Below are 27,724 nucleotides of genomic sequence, written 5' to 3'. Positions count from 1 at the left end.
AAATTTACTTGGAACGGCAGAATAATACCGCATATAGGTAGATATAGTGGAGTCATCTGGGCCAACTTTTGGACAAAGGATTTGGATGCACAATCAGTATACCCGCTTAGTACAGGTGAACGCTACCATATAGAATGAGAAGCGACCAGCTAGACAGCGAAAACGGTCATAATCATGCATTGAGAATAATTAACATCGAGTACAAGCATGAGTAGGATATAAACACCATGAACATAAATATCGTGGAGGCTATGTTGATTTTGAATCAACTACATGCATGAACATGTACCAAGTCAAGCCGCTTGAATTGTTGAGAGGATGATACCATAATATCATACTACATCTTAACCATTTTAATGCATGTTGACACTCAAGATAAATCATTATCCACTCCTATCTATTTAAGCATGGCATGAGTAACTATAATCTCTAATTGTGATCATAAATATGTTTCCCCATAATATGCTGAATCAAGATCGACCCAGCGAACATATTTACAAAAACAAAAACAAGGAGAGTTCATACCAGCTTTCCTTCACCGCAATCACTTCATCAAATCATCATCATTATTTTCTTTCACTTGCACGACCGAATGATGTGAAAATAGTAAAGTACAAGTGTGCTATGAACTAAGCTAGAATCTGTAAAAAAAATATTCAAAGGATAAGACAAAGTAATATGGGCTCTTCGATAGATCATCAATAATGCATATGACAGCCACTAAACAATTTGATTGCAGTCTTCTCCTTATGACAACTAAAAAAGGAAAATAATTTCAGAGAAACACACTGAAATATTTTTGGAGTTTTTGTGTTTTCAAAGAAAGCAAATTAAGGAAAGGAGAAAAACGAATACGAGAAAAACTATTTACATGGGAAAGCTCCTAACAACCAAAAGAAGGACGTGAATCTTTTTGGGTTTTCTTTTACTACTACGAAATAACTAAACTAAAAATAAAAACTGAAAAGAAGCAAGAAATATTTTTGGATTTTCAAAGTTTTTCAAACACACAAAAAAGAAAGTGGAAAATGAAACTAACATGGATATCCAATGAAAGAGGATAAGCAGCAACAACTAGAAATAAAACTAACATGGATATATAAAACAAAACTAACATGGTGAGAAATACGTACTATACCAAGCGTAGGATTTTGGACTAAGTTGGTCTACGGCCATGGGTCGAAGTATCCTCCTCCAGGATAATACTATGGCTCCTGCGAGTTCCACGGATAGACAGGGTCCTGCAGATCCCACTGGTAAACAGGCTCTGCAACAGGCTCAGGCTCAGGTGCTGGCTCAGGCTCATCCATTTGGGGTGGTGCCAAGCCTTAATAAGCATAAATGTCTTCTGGCATAATGGTGTACCTGCCTATAGAAAGATCGAAAAAGAAGGTGCAGACAGTGTAATAGTCTCACAGGTGTCTTGAGTGAACACGAACTTATACCAAAATCGCCTCGGACACTATGAATAAAATCATGTCCAACCATGCTAGCATGATAGGTAAAAGCTTCTCCTCTACCTCATGGTGCCTAATAGGAATCTCCAAATGTCTAGCGAGGCGGAACAATAAATACCACCATAAGTGACTCCCTTCGAGCGGTTAGTGTGTAACCGCCGAGCAATTATAGCACCCAAACTAAAAGTTATGTCACTATAAAGAGCATGGCACAAAATAGCAAGGCCAGACGAGCTGAGTGATCCACTCTCCCACCATCCAGTCAAACACCTCCCAGCAAATAATGAATAATAACATAACACGGGAAAAATGTAAACTATTAACTCTAGCCTGAGAAACTCCTCAATGCTCCCCCGTAGTCAATTTGGATATAAAATCCACAACGTCACTGGGATGTGGCTCTTTAGAGCTGTCCACAGATGGAATCAAGCAAGCCTCACAAAACTCATCAAGTGTCATCTCCCTAGGAATTTCATATAAGTGGAATGAAATAGTGGGTATCTCTCTCCTAGAGTGAAAATGAAAGTTTTGCATGGAAGTATTTGTGAGGAGAAGGTACTATTCACACTTTTCTTCGAGGAACAGGATAATGCCGGCATTGTCCGCCAAATGAAAGAAGTCATCGGGAATTCCCGCATCCCTCAAGAACGTGTTGCAGAGCCATTCACACGGCCGCACCTCAGCAGCACGAGGAAGGTTGTACTTGGGCTTCATAGCCTCCTTAGGACTCCAGCTCGAGTAACCTCTCAACCTCCACATGAGCATTTTATTTTTCTATGAAATTTTTAGTGAACCAAAAAAAAGTGAACAAACTTAGCCAAATTGATAGCAACTACTTTCACAAGTGTTTAGAGGCTATATCATGCATCGAAACTACTTTCGACCATATAAATTCAACATGCAAGCTCAAGAACATGGTCACCACAGCAACAAAAAATTGCAATATATAAAGCACTAGAACAAAAACTAATTGGACAATTGGAGAAGTCACATGCAGAAGAATAATCTCCCAAAACAGTTTTGAAAATAGAGTTCCAAGGAGATCAAAAATCGCAGGGAAATGAGCAGTAACACGGGCGTGAGCAAGCTAGTGATTTTTTTTGGAGGTGGAAGAAAGTGGCGGACTACTGGAATAAGTGAGTGGGTCCCTATGGGACCCACAAGTCTGCTGGGTGCACCCCCTGGGGTGTGTTCAGTGCCAAAAATTCTAAAATATTCTAAAAAATCATATTAAATATTCTCTTTGGTCCTTCCTCTCGCGTGGCAGCTTCCCTCATGTTTGCATCAAACCATCATTAGTTAACATTTTTTTGCTTAGTGTGGGTGTATATTGTATCACAGAATAAACATAATTGAATGCTGAAACTAAATAACAGACATATATTGATTCTATCATGATTTGATGTGGCAATATATGTTGATAGCAGGTACATATTTTTTTTAAAGGTGGTACAACTTCTAACCTTTCTATCAATTGATACACACTGCAAATTATTTGATTACTATTTTTTCACATGAATGTGCCTTCTGCACAAAAAGGAGTACCAAAATATGAGTTGACACAACCCATGCATGCGCCACAGATTCTCTTATATATTATTTTTCTCGTACGGAGTGATTCTTAACACTGGAACGTAATAAGCTTCAGATATACATGAATCACTCCTCGCCCTACATGACCTTAGAAACTAACACAACCTCAACTAATTAAGCTCATCCGTGCAGCTCTACTGAGTAAGGTAAAGTTAGTTGAACTATTTATATGAAAATGGATGTCCTAGCTAAAGTTAGTTGAACTATTTATGTAATCATAAATTTAGCTTTATTAAAATGCAAGATCATTTCTTTTTTTTAGAATTTAATATCTTATACCTGTTCAATGTTGGTTGGGGTTATAAATGGGAAATTGGCATGCTACTACAGAGTGCATGGCCTATAGATGAGAGTGTTATGGTGTTGCTAAAAGGAGGGCGCAAGAGGGTCGGCCGAGGGCCTTTTCCCCACGGCCGGGCAAGATGGAAGAGATTTCCTTCTTAATTCTTGCTTGATTAGATTGATACATCTCCTCTCTTTATATAGAGAGGTTAACTTGACTTCCATGTAAGGCTTACTTGACCCCTAAACAAGCGACCCTTATCTCTAATTAACCCTAAGACTAACGGGCTATACGCCAGCACAGGCCATTAGGCCCATTACGTGATCTAACACTACACCCCACCTGGACATGCAGCTTGTCCTCGAGATGCAGCCTAACCAACTTATAACCATGACTCGACGCAACACAAGCCTAACACCTAAAAACAAGCCTTTTACATCTTGGGTTGTTTTATTACTCTCAACCTGAAATGGACTGGGACGATTTATTTTGGATCTTTTAACAAAAAGTGGACACCATCCACACGTCGGACGTGCACGTGTACAACCACCTGGATCCCATGGACACCATCTGTACGAAAGGAGTGCATGGGTATGGCCACCTGAAAGTGGTCGCAAGAGCGACCAGCAGAGGGGCCCTCACGGCAGCCGGCGGAATGCAGTGGTGCTATGCGGTGCGCTCCTGTCGTCGACACCCTGCCTTCATCCCGCCGGACGGTTGTTGGTCTGCACCGCAGAGAGAACCGTGGAGGGCTTGCGATGGATAATGACGAGGAGGGGTGCGCCCCCCAATCGCCGATGTCTCAGACTTTGAGGTCGCTGCCCGCGGGGAAAATAGCATGCCCAAGATCCCTGACGCAGCGGACAAGATCGAGGTCCTTTGCTCAGCGAAGCGCAGCTGGGAGGAGCGGCAGCTGCAGACCACGCATCTCCCACACATGCTGCCACGCTAGGAGGCCGCGCGCAGCAGCCTGCAGTCTCACCGCCGCCGACACGTGGCGGGTAGTGATCCAAACCAGAAGCCGTGATGGCGATGGCGGGAACTTGATCTGCTGAATGGGGACGGCCTGGGGAAGCGGTAATGGCGACGACAGGAACTTGATCTGGTGGATCGGGACTCTCGCCGGCGCGGTCGATGCGGGGCCGGAGCTTACCGGCGGTGGCTGCTGCAGCGGAGCGACGGCCGCAGCGGAGGCCGCCAGGAGCGGCGGTTGCCACTGTAGCTAGGGCGGGGCGGTGGTGGCGGTGGATGGCAGCTGCAGCGGCCTGGCGAGCGCGGTGGGGACGCCCTGGGGCAGCGGCAGAGGCTACTGCGGCCGAGCACCGGGCGCGGCGGAGGCCGCCAGGAGCGGCGGCTGCCACTACAACCAGGGTGGGGCGGTGGATGGCAGCTGCAGCGGCCCCGCCAGCGCGGCGAAGGCCGCCTGGTGCAGCGGCTGCCATGGCAGCCACTGAGGCGCGGTTGCGGTGATGGGTGGCGCAGCCAGGTGCGGCCGTAGGACCCGGCAAAGAACAGGCGGATCTCCTGGACCGCCTGGGTTAGGTCCCGCAGTGCCCTGGACACCTCCTCCGGTGTGAGGACGGCGGGGGCGAGCGCGGCGGAGGATCCCGGCGCAGGCAGGAGCGGGGCGACGGTCGTGGTGGTTGTCGGAGGCGACGAGGTGACCGGCAGCGGAAGAGATGGGTGTTGGGGAACGTTGCAGAAAATTGAAATTTTTCCTACGGTTTCACCAAGATCCATCTATGAGTTCATCTAAGCAACGAGTCTAGGGAGAGAGTTTGCATCTACATACCACTTGTAGATAGCGTGCGGAAGCTTGCAAGGTGATGATGTAGTCGTACTCGACGTGATCCAAATCACCGATGACCTGCGCCGAACGCACGGCACCTCCGCGTTCAACACACGTACGGAACAGCCACGTCTCCTCTTCTTGATCCAGCAAGGGAGGGAGGAGAGGTTGAGGGAGATGGCACCAGCAGCAGCACGACGGCGTGGTGTTGATGGAGCTGCAGTACTCCGGCAGAGCTTCGCTAAGCACTATGGAGGTGGAGGAGGTGTTGGGGAGGGAGAAGGAGGCAACCAAAGGCCAGGGCGTTCAGGTATGAAGTCCCTCCTCTCCCCCACTATATATAGGGGTGCCAAGGGGGGGTGGCCGGCCCTAGGAGATCCAATCTCCTAGGGGGTGCGGCGGCCAAGGGGGGTTTTCCCTCCCCCCAAGGCACCTAGGAGGTGCCTTACCCTCCTAGGACTCTTGCCCCCTTGAACCCTAGGCGCATGGGCCTATGTGGGGCTGGTGCCCTTGGCCCATTAGGCCAAGGCGCACCCCCTTACAGCCCATGTGGCCCCCCGGGGCAGGTGGACCCACCCGGTGGACCCCCGGGACCCTTCCGGTGGTCCCGGTACAATACCGATAACCCCGAAACTTGTCCCGATGCCCGAAACAGGACTTCCCATATATAAATCTTTACCTCCGGACCATTCCGGAACTCCTCGTGACGTCCGGGATCTCATCCGGGACTCCGAACAACATTCGGGTTACTGCATATACATATCCCTACAACCCTAGCGTAACCGAACCTTAAGTGTGTAGACCCTACGGGTTCGGGAGACAAGCAGACATGACCGAGACGCTCTCAGTCAATAACCATCAGCGGGATCTGGATACCCATGATGGCTCCCACATGCTCCTCGATGTTGTCATCGGATGAACCACTATGTCGAGGATTCGATCGAACCCTGTATGCAATTCCCTTTGTCAATCGGTACGTTACTTGCCCGAGACTCGATCGTCGGTATCCCAATACCTTGTTCAGTCTCGTTACCGGCAAGTCACTTTACTCGTACCGTAATGCATGATCCCGTGTCCAACTCCTTGGTCACTTTGAGCTCAATATGATGATGCATTACCGAGTGGGCCCAGAGATACCTCTCCGTCATACGGAGTGACAAATCCCAGTCTCGATCCGTGTCAACCCAACAGCTACTTTCGGAGATACCTGTAATGCACCTTTGTAGTCACCCAGTTACGTTGTGACGTTTGATGCACCCAAGGCACTCTTACGGCAGCCGGGAGTTACACGATCTCATGGTTGTAGGAAGAGATACTTGACACTTGCAAAGCTCTAGCAAAACGAACTACACGATCTTTTATGCTATGCTTAGGATTGGGTCTTGTCCATCACATCATTCTCCTAATGATGTGATCTCGTTATCAACGACATCCAATGTCCATAGTCAGGAAACCATGACTATCTGTTGATCACAACGAGCTGGTCAACTAGAGGCTTACCAGGGACATAGTGTGGTCTAAGTATTCACACGTGTATTACGATTTCCGGATAATACAGTTATAGCATGAATAAAAGACAATTATCATGAACATTGAAATATAATAATACTTTTATTATTGCCTCTAGGGCATATTTCCAACAGTCTCCCACTTGCACTAGAGTCACCAATCTAGTTACATTGTGATGAATCGAACACCCATAGAGTTCTGGTGTTGATCATGTTTTGCACGCGAGAGAGGTTTAGTCAGCGGATCTGCGACATTCAGATCCGTATGCACTTTGCAAATCTCTATGTCTCCATCTTGAACATTTTCACGGATGGAGTTGAAACGACGCTTGATGTGCCTGGTCTTCTTGTGAAACCTGGGCTCCTTTGCGAGGGCAATAGCTCCAGTGTTGTCATAGAAGAGTTTGATCGGCCCCGACGCATTGGGTATGACTCCTAGGTCGGTGATGAACTCCTTCACCCAAATTGCTTCATGTGCTGCCTCCGAGGCTGCCATGTACTCCGCTTCACACGTAGATCCCGCCACGACGCTCTGCTTGCAGCTGCACCAGCTTACTGCTCCACCATTCAACATATACACGTATCCGGTTTGTGACTTAGAGTCATCCAGATCTGAGTCGAAGCTAGCGTCGACGTAACCCTTTACGACGAGCTCTTCGTCTCCTCCATAAACGAGAAACATGTCCTTTGTCCTTTTCAGGTACTTCAGGATATTCTTGACCGCTGTCCAGTGTTCCTTGCCGGGATTACTTTGGTATCTTGCTACCAAACTTACGGCAAGGTTTACATCGGGTCTGGTACACAGCATGGCATACATAATAGATCCTATGGCTGAAGCATAGGGGATGACACTCATCTCTTCTTTATCTTTTGCCGTGGTCGGTGACTGAGCTGAGCTTAGTCTCATACCTTGTAACATAGGCAAGAACCCCTTCTTGGACTGATCCATTCTGAATCTCTTCAAAATCTTATCAAGGTATGTACTTTGTGAAAGACCTATGAGGCGTCTCGATCTATCTCTATAGATCTTGATGCCTAATATATAAGCAGCTTCTCCAAGGTCCTTCATTGAAAAACACTTATTCAAGTAGGCCTTAATGCTGTCCAGAAATTCTATATTATTTCCCATCAGGAGTATGTCATCTACATATAATATGAGAAATGCTACAGAGCTCCCACTCACTTTCTTGTAAACGCAGGCTTCTCCATAAGTCTGCATAAACCCAAACGCTTTGATCATCTCATCAAAGCGAATGTTCCAACTCCGAGATGCTTGCACCAGTCCATAAATGGATCGCTGGAGCTTGCATACTTTGTTAGCGTTCAGAGGATCGACAAAACCTTCCGGCTGCATCATATACAGTTCTTCCTTAAGATGCCCGTTAAGGAATGCTGTTTTGACGTCCATCTGCCATATCTCATAATCATAGTATGCGGCAATTGCTAACATGATTCGGACGGACTTTAGCTTCGCTACGGGAGAGAATGTCTCGTCGTAGTCAATCCCTTGAACCTGTCGATAACCCTTAGCGACAAGTCGAGCTTTATAGATGGTAACATTACCATCCGCGTCCGTCTTCTTCTTAAAGATCCATTTGTTTTCTATCGCTCGCCGATCATCGGGCAAGTCTATCAAAGTCCATACTTTGTTTTCATACATGGATTCTATCTCGGATTTCATGGCTTCAAGCCATTTGTTGGAATCCGGGCCCGCCATTGCTTCTTCATAGTTCGAAGGTTCATTGTTGTCTAACAACATGATTTCCAGGACAGGGTTGCCGTACCACTCTGGTGCAGAACGTGTCCTTGTGGACCTACGAAGTTCAGCAGTAACTTGATCCGAAGTACCTTGATCATTATCATGGTTTTCCTCTTCAGTTGGTGTGGGCATCACAGGAATGGTTTCCTGTGCTGCGTCACCATCCCGCTCAAGAGGTAGTACTTCATCGAGTTCTACTTTCCTCCCACTTACTTCTTTCGAGAGAAACTCTTTTTCCAGAAAGCATCCGTTCTTGGCAACAAAGATCTTGCCTTCGGATCTTAAGTAGAAGGTATACCCTATAGTTTCCTTAGGGTATCCTATGAATACGCATTTTTCCGACTTGGGTTCGAGCTTTTCAGGTTGAAGTTTCTTGACATAAGCTTCGCATCCCCAAACTTTTAGAAACGACAGCTTAGGTTTCTTCCCAAACCATAATTCATACGGTGTCGTCTCAACGGATTTAGACGGTGCCCTATTTAAAGTGAATGTAGCTGTCTCTAGAGCGTATCCCCAAAATGATAGCGGTAAATCGGTAAGAGACATCATAGACCGCACCATATCCAATAGAGTGCGATTACGACGTTCGGACACACCGTTTCGCTGAGGTGTTCCAGGCGGCGTGAGCTGTGAAACGATTCCACATTTCTTTAAGTGTGTACCAAATTCGTGACTTAAGTATTCTCCTCCACGATCTGATCGTAAGAATTTTATCTTTCGGTCACGTTGATTCTCCACCTCATTCTGAAATTCCTTGAACTTTTCAAAGGTCTCAGACTTGTGTTTCATTAAGTAGACATACCCATATCTACTCAAGTCATCTGTGAGGGTGAGAACATAACGATATCCTCCGCGAGCCTCAACGCTCATTGGACCGCACACATCGGTATGTATGATTTTCAACAAGTTGGTTGCTCGCTCCATTGTTCCGGAGAACGGAGTCTTGGTCATTTTGCCCAAGAGGCATGGTTCGCACGTGTCAAACGATTCATAATCAAGAGACTCTAAAAGTCCATCGGCATGGAGCTTCTTCATGCGCTTGACACCAATGTGACCAAGGCGGCAGTGCCACAAGTATGTGGGACTATCGTTATCAACTTTAAATCTTTTGGCATCTACACTATGAACATGTGTAATATTACGCTCGAGATTCATTAAGAATAAACCATTGACCATCGGAGCATGACCATAAAACATATCTCTCATATAAATCGAACAACCATTATTCTCAGACTTAAATGAGTAGCCATCTCGTATTAAACGAGATCCAGATACAATGTTCATGCTCAAACTTGGCACTAAATAACAATTATTGAGGTTCAAAACTAATCCCGTAGGTAAATGTAGAGGCAGCGTGCCGACGGCGATCACATCGACTTTGGAACCATTCCCGACGCGCATCGTCACCTCGTCCTTTGCCAGTCTCCGTTTATTCCGCAGCTCCTGCTGTGAGTTACAAATATGAGCAACGGCACCGGTATCAAATACCCAGGAGTTACTACGATTACTGGTAAGGTACACATCAATCACATGTATATCAAATATACCTTTGGTGTTGCCGGCCTTCTTATCCGCTAAGTATTTGGGGCAGTTCCGCTTCCAGTGACCCTTCCCCTTGCAATAAAAGCACTCAGTCTCAGGCTTGGGTCCATTCTTCGACTTCTTCCCGGTAACTGGCTTACCAGGCGCGGCAACATCTTTGCCGTCCTTCTTGAAGTTCTTCTTACCCTTGCCCTTCTTGAACTTAGTGGTCTTATTGACCATCAACACTTGATGTTCTTTCTTGATTTCAGCCTCTGCTGACTTCAGCATCGAGAACAATTCAGGAATGGTCTTTTCCATTCCTTGCATGTTGTAGTTCATCACAAAGCTCTTGTAGCTTGGTGGGAGCGACTGGAGGATTCTGTCAATGACCGCCTCATCTGGGAGGTTAATGTTTAGCTGGGTCATACGGTTGTGCAACCCAGACATCTTCAGGATGTGCTCACTGACAGAACTGTTTTCCTCCATCTTACAACTGTAGAACTTGTCGGAGACATCATATCTCTCGACCCGGGCATGAGCTTGGAAAACTAGTTTCAGCTCTTCGAACATCTCATATGCTCCGTGATGCTCAAAACGCTTTTGGAGCCCCGGTTCTAAGCTGTAAAGCATGCCGCACTGAACGAGGGAGTAATCATCAGCGCGAGTTTGCCAAGCATTCATAATGTCTTGGTTCTCTGGGACGGGAGCGTCACCTAGCGGTCCTTCTAGGACATATTGTTTCCTGGCAGCTATGAGGATGATCCTCAGGTTCCGGACCCAGTCCGTATAGTTGCTGCCATCATCTTTCAGCTTGGTTTTCTCTAGGAACGCGTTGAAGTTCATGTTGACATTAGCGTTGGCCATTGATCTACAAGACATATTTGCAAAGGTTTTAGACTAAGTTCATGATAATAAAGTTCTAATCAAATTATGAACTCCCACTTAGATTAGACATCCCTTTAGTCATCTAAGTGTTACACGATCCGAGTCGACTAGCCCGTGTCCGATCATCACGTGAGACGGACTAATCATCGTCGGTGAACATTTTCATGTTGATCGTATCTTCTATACGATTCGTGTTCGACCTTTCGGTCTCCGTGTTCCGAGGCCATGTCTGCACATGCTAGGCTCGTCAAGTTAACCCTAAGTGTTTTCGCTGTGTAAAACTGTCTTACACCCGTTGTATGTGAACGTAAGAATCCATCACACCCGATCATCACGTGGTGCTTAGAAACGACGAACTGTAGCAACGGTGCACAGTTAGGGGAGAACACTTCTTGAAATTTTTATAAGGGATCATCTTATTTACTACCGTCGTCCTAAGTAAACAAGATGCATAATACATAATAAACATCACATGCAATTATATAGTTGTGACATGATATGGCCAATATCATATAGCTCCATTGATCTTCATCTTCGGGGCTCCATGATCATCTTGTCACCGGCTTGACACCATGATCTCCATCATCATGATCCCCATCATCGTGTCTTCATGAAGTTGTCACGCCAACGACTACTTCTACTTCTATGACTAACGTTTAGCAATAAAGTAAAGTAGTTTACATGACGTTATTCAATGACACGCAGGTCATACAAAAGAATAATGACAACTCCTATGGCTCCTGCCGGTTGTCATACTCATCGACATGCAAGTCGTGAATCCTATTACAAAGAACATGATCTCATACATCACAATTCATCATTCATCACAACTTCTGGCCATATCACATCACATGATCAATCGCTGCAAAAACAAGTTAGACGTCCTCTAATTGTTGTTGCATCTTTTACGTGGCTGTAATTGGGTTCTAGCAAGAACATTTTCTTACCTACGAATCACCACAACGTGATTTTGTCAACTTCTATTTACCCTTCATAAGGGCCCTGTTCATCGATTCCGCTCCAACTAAGGTGGGAGAGACAGACACCCGCCAGCCACCTTATGCAACTTGTGCATGTCAGTCGGTGGAACCGGTCTCACGTAAGAGTACGTGTAAGGTTGGTCCGGGCCGCTTCATCCCACAATACCGCCGAAGCAAGAAAAGACTAGTAGAGGCAAGTAAGATGACAAAATCCACGCCCACAACAAAATTGTGTTCTACTCGTGCAAAGAGAACTACGCATAAACCTAGCTCATGATGCCACTGTTGGGGAACGTTGCAGAAAATTGAAATTTTTCCTACGGTTTCACCAAGATCCATCTATGAGTTCATCTAAGCAACGAGTCTAGGGAGAGAGTTTGCATCTACATACCACTTGTAGATCGCGTGCGGAAGCTTGCAAGGTGATGATGTAGTCGTACTCGACGTGATCCAAATCACCGATGACCTGCGCCGAACGCACGGCACCTCCGCGTTCAACACACGTACGGAACAGCCACGTCTCCTCTTCTTGATCCAGCAAGGGAGGGAGGAGAGGTTGAGGGAGATGGCACCAGCAGCAGCACGACGGCGTGGTGTTGATGGAGCTGCAGTACTCCGGCAGAGCTTCGCTAAGCACTATGGAGGTGGAGGAGGTGTTGGGGAGGGAGAAGGAGGCAACCAAAGGCCAGGGCGTTCAGGTATGAAGTCCCTCCTCTCCCCCACTATATATAGGGGTGCCAAGGGGGGGTGGCCGGCCCTAGGAGATCCAATCTCCTAGGGGGTGCGGCGGCCAAGGGGGGTTTTCCCTCCCCCCAAGGCACCTAGGAGGTGCCTTACCCTCCTAGGACTCTTGCCCCCTTGAACCCTAGGCGCATGGGCCTATGTGGGGCTGGTGCCCTTGGCCCATTAGGCCAAGGCGCACCCCCTTACAGCCCATGTGGCCCCCCGGGGCAGGTGGACCCACCCGGTGGACCCCCGGGACCCTTCCGGTGGTCCCGGTACAATACCGATAACCCCGAAACTTGTCCCGATGCCCGAAACAGGACTTCCCATATATAAATCTTTACCTCCGGACCATTCCGGAACTCCTCGTGACGTCCGGGATCTCATCCGGGACTCCGAACAACATTCGGGTTACTGCATATACATATCCCTACAACCCTAGCGTAACCGAACCTTAAGTGTGTAGACCCTACGGGTTCGGGAGACAAGCAGACATGACCGAGACGCTCTCAGTCAATAACCATCAGCGGGATCTGGATACCCATGATGGCTCCCACATGCTCCTCGATGTTGTCATCGGATGAACCACTATGTCGAGGATTCGATCAAACCCTGTATGCAATTCCCTTTGTCAATCGGTACGTTACTTGCCCGAGACTCGATCGTCGGTATCCCAATACCTTGTTCAGTCTCGTTACCGGCAAGTCACTTTACTCGTACCGTAATGCATGATCCCGTGTCCAACTCCTTGGTCACTTTGAGCTCAATATGATGATGCATTACCGAGTGGGCCCAGAGATACCTCTCCGTCATACGGAGTGACAAATCCCAGTCTCGATCCGTGTCAACCCAACAGCTACTTTCGGAGATACCTGTAATGCACCTTTGTAGTCACCCAGTTACGTTGTGACGTTTGATGCACCCAAGGCACTCTTACGGCAGCCGGGAGTTACACGATCTCATGGTTGTAGGAAGAGATACTTGACACTTGCAAAGCTCTAGCAAAACGAACTACACGATCTTTTATGCTATGCTTAGGATTGGGTCTTGTCCATCACATCATTCTCCTAATGATGTGATCCCGTTATCAACGACATCCAATGTCCATAGTCAGGAAACCATGACTATCTGTTGATCACAACGAGCTGGTCAACTAGAGGCTTACCAGGGACATAGTGTGGTCTAAGTATTCACATGTGTATTACGATTTCCGGATAATACAGTTATAGCATGAATAAAAGACAATTATCATGAACATTGAAATATAATAATACTTTTATTATTGCCTGTAGGGCATATTTCCAACAATGGGTTGGGCCGCGGTGAAGACATGATCGAACCGAAGCTAGCTGATACCAAATTGTTATGGTGCTGCTAGAAGGAGGGCGCCAGAGGGTCGGCCGGGGGCCTTTTGCCCACGACCGGGCAAGATGAAAGGGATTTCCTTCTTAATTCTTTCTTGATTAGATTGATACATCTCCTCTCTTTATATAGAGAGGTTTACTTGATTTTCAAGCAAGGCTTACTTGACCCCCAAGCAAGCGACCTTTATCTCTAATTAACCCTAAGACTAACGGGCTATACCGCCAGCTCAGGCCATTATGCCCATTACGTATTCTAACAGAGAGTTTATCACATATAGAAGACAAAAGTGAGCGTTTAAAAGTGAATCCCAAATTTTAACCTACCATCACCTCACGCGCCCCATCATCGCCCACCGAGGTGACTATCAATCTCTCCAGTCTCTTTCTTGTCTCTTCACTGCATTGATGTTCAAAGTGCAAATCTAGGCTGCCCAGTGCCATGCATAGCAATTTCCTGGAACATTCATCAATTGATGATATTGCTCACTCAGTGGTGTGTATCATGTTCTTGCTATGAATTGAACCGCATGTGCATGGACAGACCGTCATGCATTTTGGGCAGGGTTGGCAACATCCACCGTGACCCATCTTGGAATATACAAAATATCTCGCAACTTATCACTGAGTTCTTCATGTCTCCCAAGCCCATGAATTGTTAACATTTTTTGTTCATCCAAATAAAGTACAAAATATTGATTATAATATGTCTCCAGCCCTTCCTTCCACCTTGCTTCTTCTCTCACTATAGATTCCCTGTTGCTTGCCTAAAGACGCCTTTTATAGCACTGTTTGGTTCAGTCTGACCGTATAATGTTTGAAAAAAATAAATGCAAGTGAATGTCGAACCTCAAATTAAAAATAGTAACTTCTATTCACTTTTTGTTCTATTGTTTTCCATATGGCAGTAAGAGCACATGATTGATTGCTTATTTTTTCTTAGTTTTCACACACGTTTCTATATAGGTTTTCTTTTCCTCCAAGATAATTTTGCAGGTCCAAAAAAGAATAAGTTATCATCAATAGTTGAAGCTTCACACAGTAGAATCAGTAGTCATATCATACACGACTTGAGAACTAACACAAACTTAGCCAACCTCATCAAGTTAACTATGTATGGGCTCGGTCTAAAACAAACTTGTTCTATCCCATGACACATAAATCTCATAGATACAACTTGGAATGCATGTACTAATATACATGCGCTTGTTCTATCCCAAAGAGGCTCCTGACAATGGCCACCTGTGGATCCACCTAACCATCGATAATTTACACTGGGGTGCGGCATTCCTCAAAGACATGCAACTTAAATCTTAAGCCTAGCTATGATACCAGGTGTAGGATATACTCCTATGTGCCACTTGTGCCCCTACGACAACTCAATTCAACTCACTCGAAGTTCATGATGGGAACAAGTGCGCACACAAACTAGATTCCTTTTAAGCCAATGCCTCTTTCTAGGGCATTTCTCTTTATTCATACATCAGCAATTATAAAAGTTGACGTCAAACGCGGAGTACCCTATCAGCTAGAAAATGCAAAAAATCAATTGCACTATCAGATTAAATAGTACTGATAAGTATGGACTTCTCGCAATAAAATGTGCAAATTGTGGACACATCAACTAATGGAAATACTCAGACAACTACATACATCAAAGAAACATTGATGATGAAGAGCATGACCGGAAATAAGAAGCTCGGTAGGTCAGATATTTTGTGTTGTCGATCGGGCATCCGAAGACAAATAGTTTCCGGTTTTCTCCATGTGAGGTTGATTGTGTAGGGTGATAGTTTTATAGGGCTTCGATGCCAGTACCTGGTTCTATAGACATTACTTGATGTGTCCTCATTTTGCACATTGCATCATCAACGTTGCATCCGATGGTTCACAGTGAATGGACGCACCCAAATTGGAGTTCAGTCACCTAACATCTAGCCGATATATCTAATGCAATCCAGACGCAAGATCTTCTTGCGAGTTCGCAAAAACATCTAGTCAATCCCTCTTCTATCACCATGGCATTAGATCCAAGAGTACCTTCAGTAATGCATCGTACTACCCCAGCATACTCACATGCTATAACAGTAGAACCAATACGGACATCTTGCTTTAGAGAAAGTGCTTCTTGGTAGGCCATTGCGTCCAAAATGTTGCGCCCACCCTAGTAATCACATCGGGGACAAACCGACTAAGTCCCTGCCCACCACCCACTACCTCTGGACACCACCACCAGCTCTCAGTCTCTCACACTCCATTATTTGGTTAGCTTGTGCCCAGCAGGCAGAAACGACACCAGAGCCTGTGTTTTACTTTGCTCCATCAACACGTTGCGAGCACATGGAAATCGAAGCAGCGGCTGCTGACTCCGGTGCCAGCGAGCTGGAGGTGGTGGTGTTCCCATGGCTGGCGTTCGGGCACATGATTCCGTACCTGGAGCTCTCCAAGCGCCTGGCTGCGAGGGGCAACGCCGTGAGCTTTGTCTCCACGCCACGGAACCTCGCCAGGCTCCCGCCCGTGCCGGTGCACCTGTCCGCCCACCTCCGTTTCGTGCCACTGCCGCTGCCGGCCATGGAGGGCCTGCCGGAGGGCGCGGAGTCAACGGCCGACGTGCTGCCCGACAAGATGGGCCTCCTCAAGAAGGCCATGGACGGCCTTGCCGAACCGTTCGCGGCTTTCCTCGCAGACGCCGTCGCCGCCGGGAGGAGGCCGGACTGGATCATCCTCGACTTCTGCCACCACTGGGTGCTACTGCTACCCATCGCCGACCAGCACAAGGTACCGTGTGCGCTGTTCCAAATCCTCCATGCTGCCATTGCTGCCTTTTTGGGGCCGCGGTGGGCGAACGCCGCGCATCCGCGCATGGAGCCGGAGGATTTCACCGTGCCGCCCAAGTGGATCCCCTTCCCGTGCACCACCTTCTTCCTCCGCCACGAGGCTCAGTGGGTTGCCAGCGCCTTCCACGCCAACGCATCTGGAGTGTCCGACATGGACCGTCTCTGGCACATCTGGGAGCGTTGTCGCCTCACCATCCACCGCAGCTGTGAAGAACTGGAGCCCCAGATGTTCAGCCTCCTCTCCGACCTCTTCCGAAGACCCGCCATCCCTGCCGGGATCCTGCTACCGGCAGTGCCCGACGACCATGATGAAGACCACATAAACAGTCGCTCAGGCTGTGTCAGCCGTCCCAAGGTCCTACGATGGCTCGACGACCAGCCCCCCAACTCTGTCATCTACGTCGCGCTTGGGAGCGAGGCACCACTGACGCTACAGAACATCCATGAACTCGCGCTCGGGCTAGAGCTCGTCGGTGTGCGCTTCCATTGGGCTCTACGGAAGCCGGCCGGCACCGGCACCGGCAACGACGACGAGCTGTTGCCAGCCGGGTTCGAGGAGCGAACCCGGCTGCGCGGGCTGGTCTGCACAGGGTGGGTGCCGCAGGTGAAGGCGCTCGCGCACGGCGCCACGGGTGCATTCCTGACGCACTGCGGGTGGGGCTCCACCATTGAGAGCTTCGCCTTCGGGCTCCCGTTGGTGATGCTCCCATTCATTATTGACACGCCCATGATTGCACGGGCGATGGCGAAGAGAGGGATAGGTGTGGAGGTGGCGAGGGACGACAGCGATGGCTCGTTCGAGAGGGACGGCCTCGCAGTGGCCGTGCGACGTGTCATGGTGGAGGATGAAGGAAAGCTGTTTGCAACCAACGCCAAGAAGCTGAAGGAGCTTGTCGTGGACGAGGGGCGTCAGGAACAGTACATCCACGAGCTCGAGGACCATCTGAGACGCAACAAAGACGTGTAATATAATTGCCATGCATCTGCACTTGTATGTTGACATGTGTGTTAAGAAAACGAATAAGCCTGTAAACTGTTTGTACGTGTAGTGTAGCATTGCCGTGGATCCACACCCTTTGCATGCGCATGGCCCCTCTTCCTGTCCTTTTTTCTGCTCACTACACATGCATGCCTACATGAACACATGCATGCATACATCATCTTTCCTCTCTCCTCAAAACTCATTACTTTTAGTTTTTTTGACAGTTTAGATGGTTCATATCTTAAAAATAAGATTTTTGTTTTTGAATTTTTTTTATATTTGATCTTTCGGCGTTAAGATCTTTAGAACAAGATCAGTCTTGCATGAATTTTAAACACATTTTTGTTAATCGAAATTGAAATACAATTTTATAGTAGCTTATCAGTGTTTTTAGTGAGGAACTTTGCTGGAAACAATGAAGAACTTATAATTTTTATTGTAAAGTTCTAAATAAGTAGAACCAGGAGTTGAAGAACTTTCTAAATATTGGGTCTCCACTTTGTAAGAAATACTAAAGAACTTTTCCAAAAATGTATTTGGACCTGAAGAATTTTATGAACAGCTTGTTTGAACTTTTATGAAAAGTTTATGGAACTTTGTTAGAAACATATCGATATTGGACTTGTTTCGTAGAGCTGGTTATGATAAACTCAAATACATAAATGAATTTAAATTTTGCACAATTTATATAGAAGTTTCTCTACCAACATGGTGCGGTAGCTAATTAGTACATGGGGCTGAACAGGCTAGTGAGATTCTTTGTACCCGACCATAGGGTCAATTGATTTTTTTAAGAACTAGGGTCAATTGATTTGACCTGCATGCATGCTTGATGGATGTACTGATTTCACATGCATGCACGCTTGATGGATGGACAGGATATGCGTTGCGCGCGCAAGCAGTTAGACAAAATCCAGTGCATGGGACGCATGCATTAGGCAATCTCTCTCCTCCTATATTTCTTATACTGCATCCAAGAGTAACTTCAACCCAAACGGACGCACATTTCATTCAAATTTTGTCTGTTTGGATGGGAAAGCGGACGAGATTGCCCGCCTTTTAGTTTGGATCGGCTGAATCTTCCAACGGATGGCTGATGCATTTTTTTCGCATCCACATAAGTAAGCAATTTCGAAAACATTCGGCCAAATTTAACATAATTAATCAGTAAACGGCCGGTCAATCCCGACCAAAGTACACTTAAACAATAATAAAACATAGAAGGAACTAAAAAAGCACCTACACGCTGCCTTAGGCATCGCCCTCCTTCTTGTCGTCATCGGGGAGGTCGAAGAAGGCTAGCGGTGGCCAAGCCCATGAAAATGCGGTCTCCCATGCCGCCAGCATCGACTTCTCTGGCATATGCTTCGGTGGCGGCAGTGCTGCGTGGTGGGTGCGCTCCTCCACCTCCTCCTGCTCGTGGCGCATCTCCTCCTCCTCCCGTGCCTAGCGGGCACGACGCTCCTCCTCCTCGCATTCGGCCTGCATCTGGCACTCGGTGTCGGCGCGCACATTTGCCAGGTGGAATTGCCACCGGTGCTCGAGGTAGCACACCGGTCCACGCGGAGGACAGCGGTCAACGCGTGCCTCTTCGGCTAGGGCAGCGTGGGCGTGCGCTCTGGCTCGGCCTTGGGATCGGGCAACGGCGGTGGGGGTGGGGACGCAGTCCCCGGCAACAAATAGGGCGAGGGCCTCCTCCAGGCCATCGTCCTAGCGGGCATCCTCCTCGCGTTGGCTTTCCTCCATCGTGTCCTGCAGTGCCGCCTCCACTATAGCTTGGTAGGCGGCCTCCTCCTCCTCTGGAACTAGCTCCGCGGGTGGTGGCACAAAGAGGGGATTGAGCTGCATGCTGTTGCGTGGTGAACCAGGCTTCCTAGCTCGGGGAGTTCGAGCCATAGGCAAGGAGGTGCCGCTGCTCTGGCGTCAGGAGGGCGCGGCGATTGCGCACCTCCTCCGCGTGCGCCCCTTGGGGAAGTTAACAGCCAATCACGGCAGTTGCTGGTGGTAATGCCAGTGCCAGTGCGTGCGGTGCACCCGGATATGCAGCCGGTGCCGTGGCCGGTGACCCCTGGCCACACGTGGGATGAGCTCGAATGCTGCCGGGGGGCAGTGGCGGCGATGGAGGTGGCGCGTGGGACGAGCTAGCATCGGCGTGGACTTGCCGAAGAAGCCCATGGCGAGCTAGGGTTTTGCGGCCGCCGGCGATGAAGCAAATGCGGCCAGATGTGGACGGGATGGAGAACTGGATGAGCCCCCCCTCCCCGGCACGCTTGCATTAAAAAGGACGACTACCCAGATGCTTCCACATGATGCCATTCAGGACTGAGTTACGTGGTCGCATTGAATACGATTGCGAGTGGCAGTTGGGCAGCCGGCGGGCGGGGCCGCGGCGGACACCTAGCGGATGCAAGGCCTACCCGTCTCGTGTCTGTGTGCATACAAACCGGGCGCAAATTTGGGTCGGGATGCGTCCAAATGGGGAGTGAGAACACACATTTTTGGTTTGTGTTTTCGCGTTCCACTCGGACTCAAATGGACACGGGCGGATCATTTGCGTCGCCGCGTTAGAGTTGCTCTGAGTGCAACTCCAACGTGCCCAATGTCATATGTTAATGGACGTGGTTTTTGTCTGTTTTTCATCCATTTGAGTCGGCTAGAGGCGCGCTGTCCATCCACGGCCGTCCAAACCTATCTAGTGCACCCAACCGGCTGACGCACTTTCGTCCACGCGACCGAATTTTTTGGCAAGCAAATTAATGTAGTTCATGCCAGCGAGCACAATTCATACTGGCATACGTGCCAGCGGTCAGCTTACATGCCAGCCAAAAAAAACAGCATAGTTCTAGCTAGCGCACTTGCCAACGGTCGACACACTTGCTAGCACATAAGAAGACAGACCTATTTATATCCACGCCATGCATCTTGACTCTGGTTCATGCCGGCACAAATGCTGACATAAAAAAAGATGGTCCTCTCGGCCATAGATCAACCATCAAGCTCGAGCATCTCCTTGTGGCTGTTCTCAAACTAAACCCTTCTCTTCGAGGACAACTTTCTCATGTCGACCATCATGATCTCCGCATCCTTGGCCATGAAAGTGAGCGCCACCTATTTTCCTTTTGGCTTCTCATTAGTCTGTTCAATCTCGAGCTTCTTTCTTTGGACGTTCTCCTTGGTCTTGAGCTTCTTCTTTTGTATCTCGATGTAGCCCTTCATTTGTTCCTCTTTTTCTTTTGGCTTGCTCTCCTCCCTTGCTTCATTTTGAGTCATGAACCCTTGCAAAGTTTCTTGCAATGCAAATGTCGTTGCATCGCGCTTCTAATCCAACTTGGAGTTGGTTTGCCCCCTCAATCGCTTCTGTCCTTCGACATGCTCAACGATGGCCTACGGCCCTCCATTAATCTTTAGGGAGGCATATTGGTCCTTGAACATGGGGCAACCATTAATGATCATCCAACATTGGGTGAGGGTGAATGGCTTCTCCCCATGTTGGGCCTTGAATGCTTCGAAAGCTTGGTAAACAAACATGAACAAAGCAATGTACATTTATATGCAAGCATCAATCAATGGACATTCAATGGAACCATCAAGCAATGGAAATGAAAATGAAGGAGAAGGATTTGTATACAATGTCTTCGATGCCTAGGCTAATCACGGGACGGCCTTCGATGCTCTCAAGGGTGGCAAAAAACATGTTGCATTCTTGGTAGATGAATCCCCACCTCTTTGACAGCATCGAACCACGGTTGCTCTCAAACATGTAGGGCAGGAACTTCCTACGTTCATGGAATTGTCTATGAACTCTTACCCAAAATGGTGATCCTTTTTGCTCCACGCCGATCTTGGGATCTTATCTGATGTTGCTTCAAGCCTTACAAATTAACATGTCCTCATCCTTTGTGTATGCCTTGGTCCGAATGCTTTGCCGCCTCTTCTTCTGTGCACTAGCTTGTTGAGTGAGCTCATCGGCAAACAAAGGCTCCCCCTCGATGTCCACATCATCTTCTTCCTCTTGACCATAGTCGTTTGGCCGTCGGTGTCATCAAGGATGAAGTGGTCGGTGATGCCCTCTTTGTCATGCGTGAATTGGGTGCGGCCATCTTGGCTTTGGATCTCGTCGGCATCCTAGCCATGGCCCTCGAAAATGTTCTCCAAGATGAAATCAATGGGCGAGTCATCATGTGTCGCCCTCAGGGTCGGCGTATTGTAGAACAGGTGGCGGGTGTCGGGAAGGTTCTCCCTAGGGATCTCCAAAGGTTGCTTCCTTTGCGTCCCGATGGATGACCCACCAGCCACAGTTGTGGCGTTAATGTCGATGGTTGTGTGCACAGGAGTTGTTGGCGTGACCACACTTCCTTTCCGCGAGATGTCTCTAGGCGACGTGAAGAAGTGGGATGGGGCCGTGTCATAATGGGGAGGGAAGTTGTGCATTTGAGGCCTGGTGGAGGTGCGCGACGACTCTGCCCGTGGTGGACGGGCAACTGATGAGTCTGTGCTCGCCGCGGCCATGGCAGCGGCAAGAATGGTCGGCTTGTTACGAGGGTATCCTAGCATGGTGAGGGCACGTTGTGTGGCCTTGGCGAGGAGGTCCTCATTCTCCTTAATGACGGCCTCCTGTTGAGCGGTGGTGGTTTCTCTTTCATCGGCCAAGACCTTCCTCTGGCCAGCCCTCATCGTGGATAGTATGGCCCGTGGCTCCGGCATGAGCTCCTTCTTGGGAAGCTTCTTCCGCAAGGACTATGGCGGCGGGGGTTGGCGCGTCATCCATGGCGAGCGGGTGGATGGCGAGAGGGTGGGAAGGGTTTTGGGATAGATGGGTGAATAGGGTGGATGTGCCACCGATGGGTGGGCCAGGAGAGGACATGGTCAAGCATCACGCACGTCTGCGAGGACTCAAACTCGTCCCTAATTTGGGCCTGAAATGGGCCTCCGGAGAACAAAAATCGGATGCGCGTCTGTTTGCGTCGGTGCACTGGCCAATGTTTCTATCCGTTTCGACCAAAACGGATGCATGCGGACAAAATGCGTCAACTCAATGGTGTTGCCCTAATACTCTACTCACACATGTCTTCTCCATTTAGTTTAAAAGTTTGAATGCAATTTATATATTGAATCAAAAGTCTAATTAGGCTCCGTTTGCATCTGTGTGTGTCTCACGATTAATACTATGAAGTAAGACCACTCTTGAATATATCATACATGTTTTAAACAATTAAATCTGAAATACAATAAAACTCTATGGGACATATTGCAAAAATGGTTGGAAATCATGAAATTTTTTGACAAGAAGTTGATCAACGATTACAGTCACGTGAATTTTTTTTGCGAAGAATTGACCTTTGTGGTATTGTTAAAAAAACAAAATGTGCACTATATCAAAGTTAGTATTCACTCTATATTGTCAGGAAAAATTTGTTTTTCGCTCAGAATTTTTACGGGAGTTTATATATGTCGAAATTTTTATACGAGTTTGTTCGAGAAGTAATTCAAAGATTATAACCTTTTCCTGAATTGCTAAAAAATAACTTAATTTTTGTATCCGTTTCATCATTTATTAGAATTCAATTTTTAAATCATGCAATACATTCAAGATTGGCTTTGTTTGGAAGGCTTCATTACCAGAAACATAAATATGTAAACAGATCATGAATCCTAGTTAACTTTCCCATGGAGCACGCATTCTGAACAAATAGAACGCGCTCGCGTCGCCTCCAGGGGGGCGGCTCGGGCGCCCTAGCCGCCGCAGCCTCCAGGCACTCCCGCCCCCTGATTCCCCGCCGCCGCCGGAGGAGGCCGGCGAGCGAAGCTCGCCCGGCGGACGGCGAACCTTCCTCCTCTCCTCGTGATGGGATCCTCTGGCCGAAACGTCATGGCGAGCCTGGTCGCAAGGCGTGGAGGCGGAGTGGGCGTGATGGGGCAGCGACCCGATCGGATTCCGGCGGCAGTTGTGTCTCCACGGCTGCGGGGGCAGCGTGGGGACGGCCATGGCGGCTGGCGGCCGCGGATCTGGGGCCCCCACCCTCAGATCGGTTCCCCTCCAGATGGTGTGGGCTCGGGCGCCGGCCTGGCGGCCCTGAGCGGCGGTGGGCGTGCGCCGAGGTTGCCCCCACTCACCGGCGTGGTTGGGGGTGGCCAGAGGTGTGTGCGTGAGGCCGGCATCGTTCGGAGTTGGCTCTGGCGTGCGCGGCGGTGGGAATCTTGCAGGCGGCGGCCGGCTGTGAATCCCGGTGGCGTCATCTCCGACTCGATCTTCTCCGGTTCGTGCTAGTTCCAATACCTACCATGTGCTGGCTAGACGGATCTGGCGGTGGGCATGGATCCGGGGGAAACTCCAGGCCGGCGTGGCGGCCGCAACGAAGTCGACGTCCTCAGCGCCGATTCCCTTCCTGGAGGCTTCAGTGTGGATCCTACGCCCCCACCTCTGCCATGAGCGCAGGCGAAAGCCTCTGTTCCTCTGATTGGGCGACAATGGCACTTTGGTGTCGTGTTCCTTCCTGAAGGCGTCAGCCGAGGACTGCTCAATGTGGTGGAGTTGCTGGTAGTTCGGAGTCGACGCGAGATGGCATGTAGGTGGAGCAGTGTGGCATCAATAGTATCATCTGCGGTGGGTGTCGGCGGCATGGCGCAGTGGAGACTCGGCGTCCGATGCGCGGAGATGGACTCGTGCAGGAGGAGGAAGCGGTCTGGCGTCGTGGTGGCATCAACGGCAGATAGACCGTGCAAGGTAGATGCAGCAGTACATCTCTGAAGATGGATGGGTGCCAGGTGGCTGCGGCTGCCTCATACCCGGCAGGCGTCCTGGTTGAGGAGTGCGCCGGACCGGTGGGTGCCCCATACTCGGCAGGCGTCCTGGATGGGACCTTTGGTCTTAGATGTTAGGTTTGGCTGCGAGGTCTGTTTGGTATTAGGCCCAGACTATCTGCATCCCTTCATCATTTGGATAGGAATAACGACAGATGTTGCCTAGACGGTGGCTTTAGTCTTGCTGTTGTATTACTTTGTAATGTCTTGTGTGAATAATTAATAAAGTGGCTGCATGCATCGTCCAGCTGCAGAGGCCGGGGGTCCTCCTCCATTTCTAAAAAAAAGATCATGAATCTGACTACATGTTACAATATTTGAGTCATATGAAAATAAATGAATGAGTTGAAGTGTCTAGGACGAATTACAGCGCTGCAATCAACGGTTGGACCATGTCCGTGCATGGCAGTTAATCCACTCTCCTTTTGCGTTATGTTGTGTTGTGGTGTGTGTCATATATGCAAGCTCAGTAGGTACCCACCACGGACCCTCCTAACCTATGGTGGGATGGGATTTGGAATTCCTATAGTAGACCCTGAAAGTTTGGGATGTAGGGATTGTTTTTTGGCTACAACTCCAAAAAGAAAAGTGGGACCTGAGGGCTTTGGGTTTTGGTTAGATAGGTGTTTTTCACTGAAACTACTACTTTTTGGAACCTAAATGTCATTTGAGCATGGCTTGGAAATGCTCTAAGGCTGATTACCAAAAATTGTCTCAATGTCCCGAGCACTCCACTTTATCTATGTTGCGATTCCAGCAAGAGGGATTAAAAAATTAGACCAGACACCTAAATACAACCGAGTCCCTGAAGCATGTCTAGAGATAGCCGCAATGGAATAAATAGCACAATGAACAAATTAGTATCCCAATTTCCACAACCCCGTGGCCACGGAGTTCCCGATGCCTCTCATGCTCATGAATTATTAAGATTTTTGGTTCCATAAGAATGAAGGTTCAGAACATGGTCAGAAACTTCTACCCGGATTCCTTCCTTGCCTCATTGGTCTCTGACACTATCCTCCCTCGTGTTTGCCATATGCCCATTTTATAATGGGGCTTGCTTCGGTAGACCCCCCCCCCCCCCCCCACAAAATGTAGAAGGGCATAATGGTCATACGGAAGAAACGTATGCCCACCTCCTATCATACCGTATAGACCGACGTCCGTATACCATGACGAATAAAAAAAAACTGCCGCATGTGTAGAGGAAAAAAGTCAGCTGCACGATCTTCTCGCCCGCCCGACATTCACGCATGTCGATCACGCCCAATTTCTAACTGTGCGATCGCGGACGACTGAACCCCATCCGACGCCGCATCTGAACGTCGCCGCAGATCCGTCCCGCGTCGACCTACGCCGGCAACGTCTACACCGCGGCCCGCGTCGACTGCGACTAACCGCGCTGTCGTCCGCACGCCGCGGATCCGGCCCTGCGTCGACCTACGTCGGCGACGTCTACACCGCGGCCCTCGTCTTCCACGTCGCTGCCGTCTTCCATCTAGCCCTCGTGTTGCACGTCGCCGCTGTCTACTCCGCGGCCGAAGGTTTGCCATCTAATCTCCTCGTCTAAACCTAGCATGCTAGATGTTATGAGTCACACATAGTGATCTAGGGTTTATGGTTGAGTAAACATGCCGTCGCAGTGGCGCCTCCCCGGACGACCGCATGTTGTAGGCAGATAGAGTTGCAGTTGGGCATGATCCACAGTACAAACTTAACACGTGATGAATTCACAATGTTATGCAGTTTGGTCAGTTAGGCGTGTTGCCATGGATGAGCAAACCGCATTGACGGGGGATGATAATGGTACTAATAAGGCGACTCGGAATGATAACGATATTTTTAATGAAGATGATGACAGCAGCGACAACGATTCCGTGTCGTCATTTGATATCTTGCCTCCGGAGGATTTTGATCATAATGAACATGGCGCAAATAGTGAAAACGTAAGTGCCGTATATTTTGATTTCATCGTTGAACCTGCAATGTATGGCATGGCTAACTATTTCTCTATGTATACAAATTTGCAGGAAGATGTGGATGTTGACAATGTGGAAAATAGTTTACAGGAATCATTCGCGGATAACTTGAGCCAGGTTCGTAGATAGATGTTGTACATCGATGAATATTATGAATTAAATGATAGTAGTTAACATATACATTTTCATATGAATTTTGTAGGAGGAGTCAGATGGTATTAGCGGTGATCACGATGAGGGGGAGATCGACATTGAGGAGGCTCGAAGGCAGCAGCAAATGGTGGATACACATTGGAAGGTGATGGCTATGACCTTTAGGTCGCAAGGTGATGCATACATATTCTATAACAATCACGCCAAAGAGAACGGGTTTAGCATCAGAAAACAGAAAGTCAAACGAGGTGCTTCAGGAATGATACGGTACCGGAGATTTCTTTGCTCCAGGGCAGGTAGAAGGCAGAGCAAGTTTATAACCATGGAGGGCCGCAAGCGCATGCTTAGACCGGAGACTCGTTGCGATTGCGGTGCACATATGGTGGTGAAGCTGGACAGAGAACGTGGTGTTTGGTTTGTCGCGTCATTCGTGGATGATCACAACCACGCGATGGCTAGACCCGACGAGGTTTGTTTTCTGTGGTCTCACAGACGGATTGGAGAAGGCACGAGGGCAGAGATATTGGCGTTGGAAGCTGCCGGGATAAGAAAGCATATAATAATGGACAACTTTATCAGCAGATACGGTTCGTACGATAAGTGCGGGCTTATCAGGAGATATATTTACAATCTTTGTTGCAGAGAAAAGATGAAGCTCATAGCAAAAGGTGACGCAGAGACGGCAGTTGGCATTATGAGGAGCAGGAAGGAGGACCCTGAGTTTTTTTTTGAGTATGTGCGTGACAAGGAAGGACGGCTGAAGAGTATGTTTTGGTGTGATGCACAGTCGCGGAGGGACTATCAGGACTACGGAGATGTGGTTGTGTTTGATAGCACATATAAGATGAACAGATATGGTATGCCGTTTGTCCCCTTTGTCGGAGTTAACAACCACCGTTGCACCACAGTGTTTGGATGTGCCATAATTGCTGACGAGATGGAAGGGACATATGTGTGGCTGCTGCAGACATTTATGAAGGCAAACTGCCAGGTGAAGCCAAAGTCAATAATCACAAATGGTAACGCTGCAATGATTCGGGCTATTCGGACTGTGCTTTCAGATGTTTTCCATCGTCTTTGCTCCTGGCATATCGAGAAAAATATGCAGAG

The 27,724-nt window shown here is 48.4% G+C and overlaps 1 protein-coding gene across 1 annotated transcript; it reads left to right on the top strand.

The window, feature by feature from the left end:
• Positions 1 to 15,993: 15,993 nt before the first annotated feature.
• Positions 15,994 to 17,771, top strand: LOC123152553 (UDP-glycosyltransferase 91C1-like). The gene has a single exon (XM_044572077.1). It carries the CDS (start codon positions 16,203 to 16,205, stop codon positions 17,664 to 17,666), a length of 1,464 nt encoding a protein of 487 aa, XP_044428012.1. The 5' UTR covers positions 15,994 to 16,202; the 3' UTR covers positions 17,667 to 17,771.
• The last annotated feature ends 9,953 nt before the right edge of the window (positions 17,772 to 27,724 follow it).

Source organism: Triticum aestivum, chromosome 7A (genome assembly GCF_018294505.1).
Source record: "Triticum aestivum cultivar Chinese Spring chromosome 7A, IWGSC CS RefSeq v2.1, whole genome shotgun sequence".
NCBI classification, from domain to species: Eukaryota; Viridiplantae; Streptophyta; class Magnoliopsida; order Poales; family Poaceae; genus Triticum; species Triticum aestivum.
Note: the sequence above shows the minus strand (reverse complement) of the source record. Positions and strands in the feature narration are given on the sequence as shown.

What these genes read in the sequence shown, in the direction of transcription:
- LOC123152553 (XM_044572077.1), top strand. Translation starts at nt 16,203, where the DNA reads ATGGAAATCGAAGCAGCGGCTGCTGACTCCGGTGCCAGCGAGCTGGAG.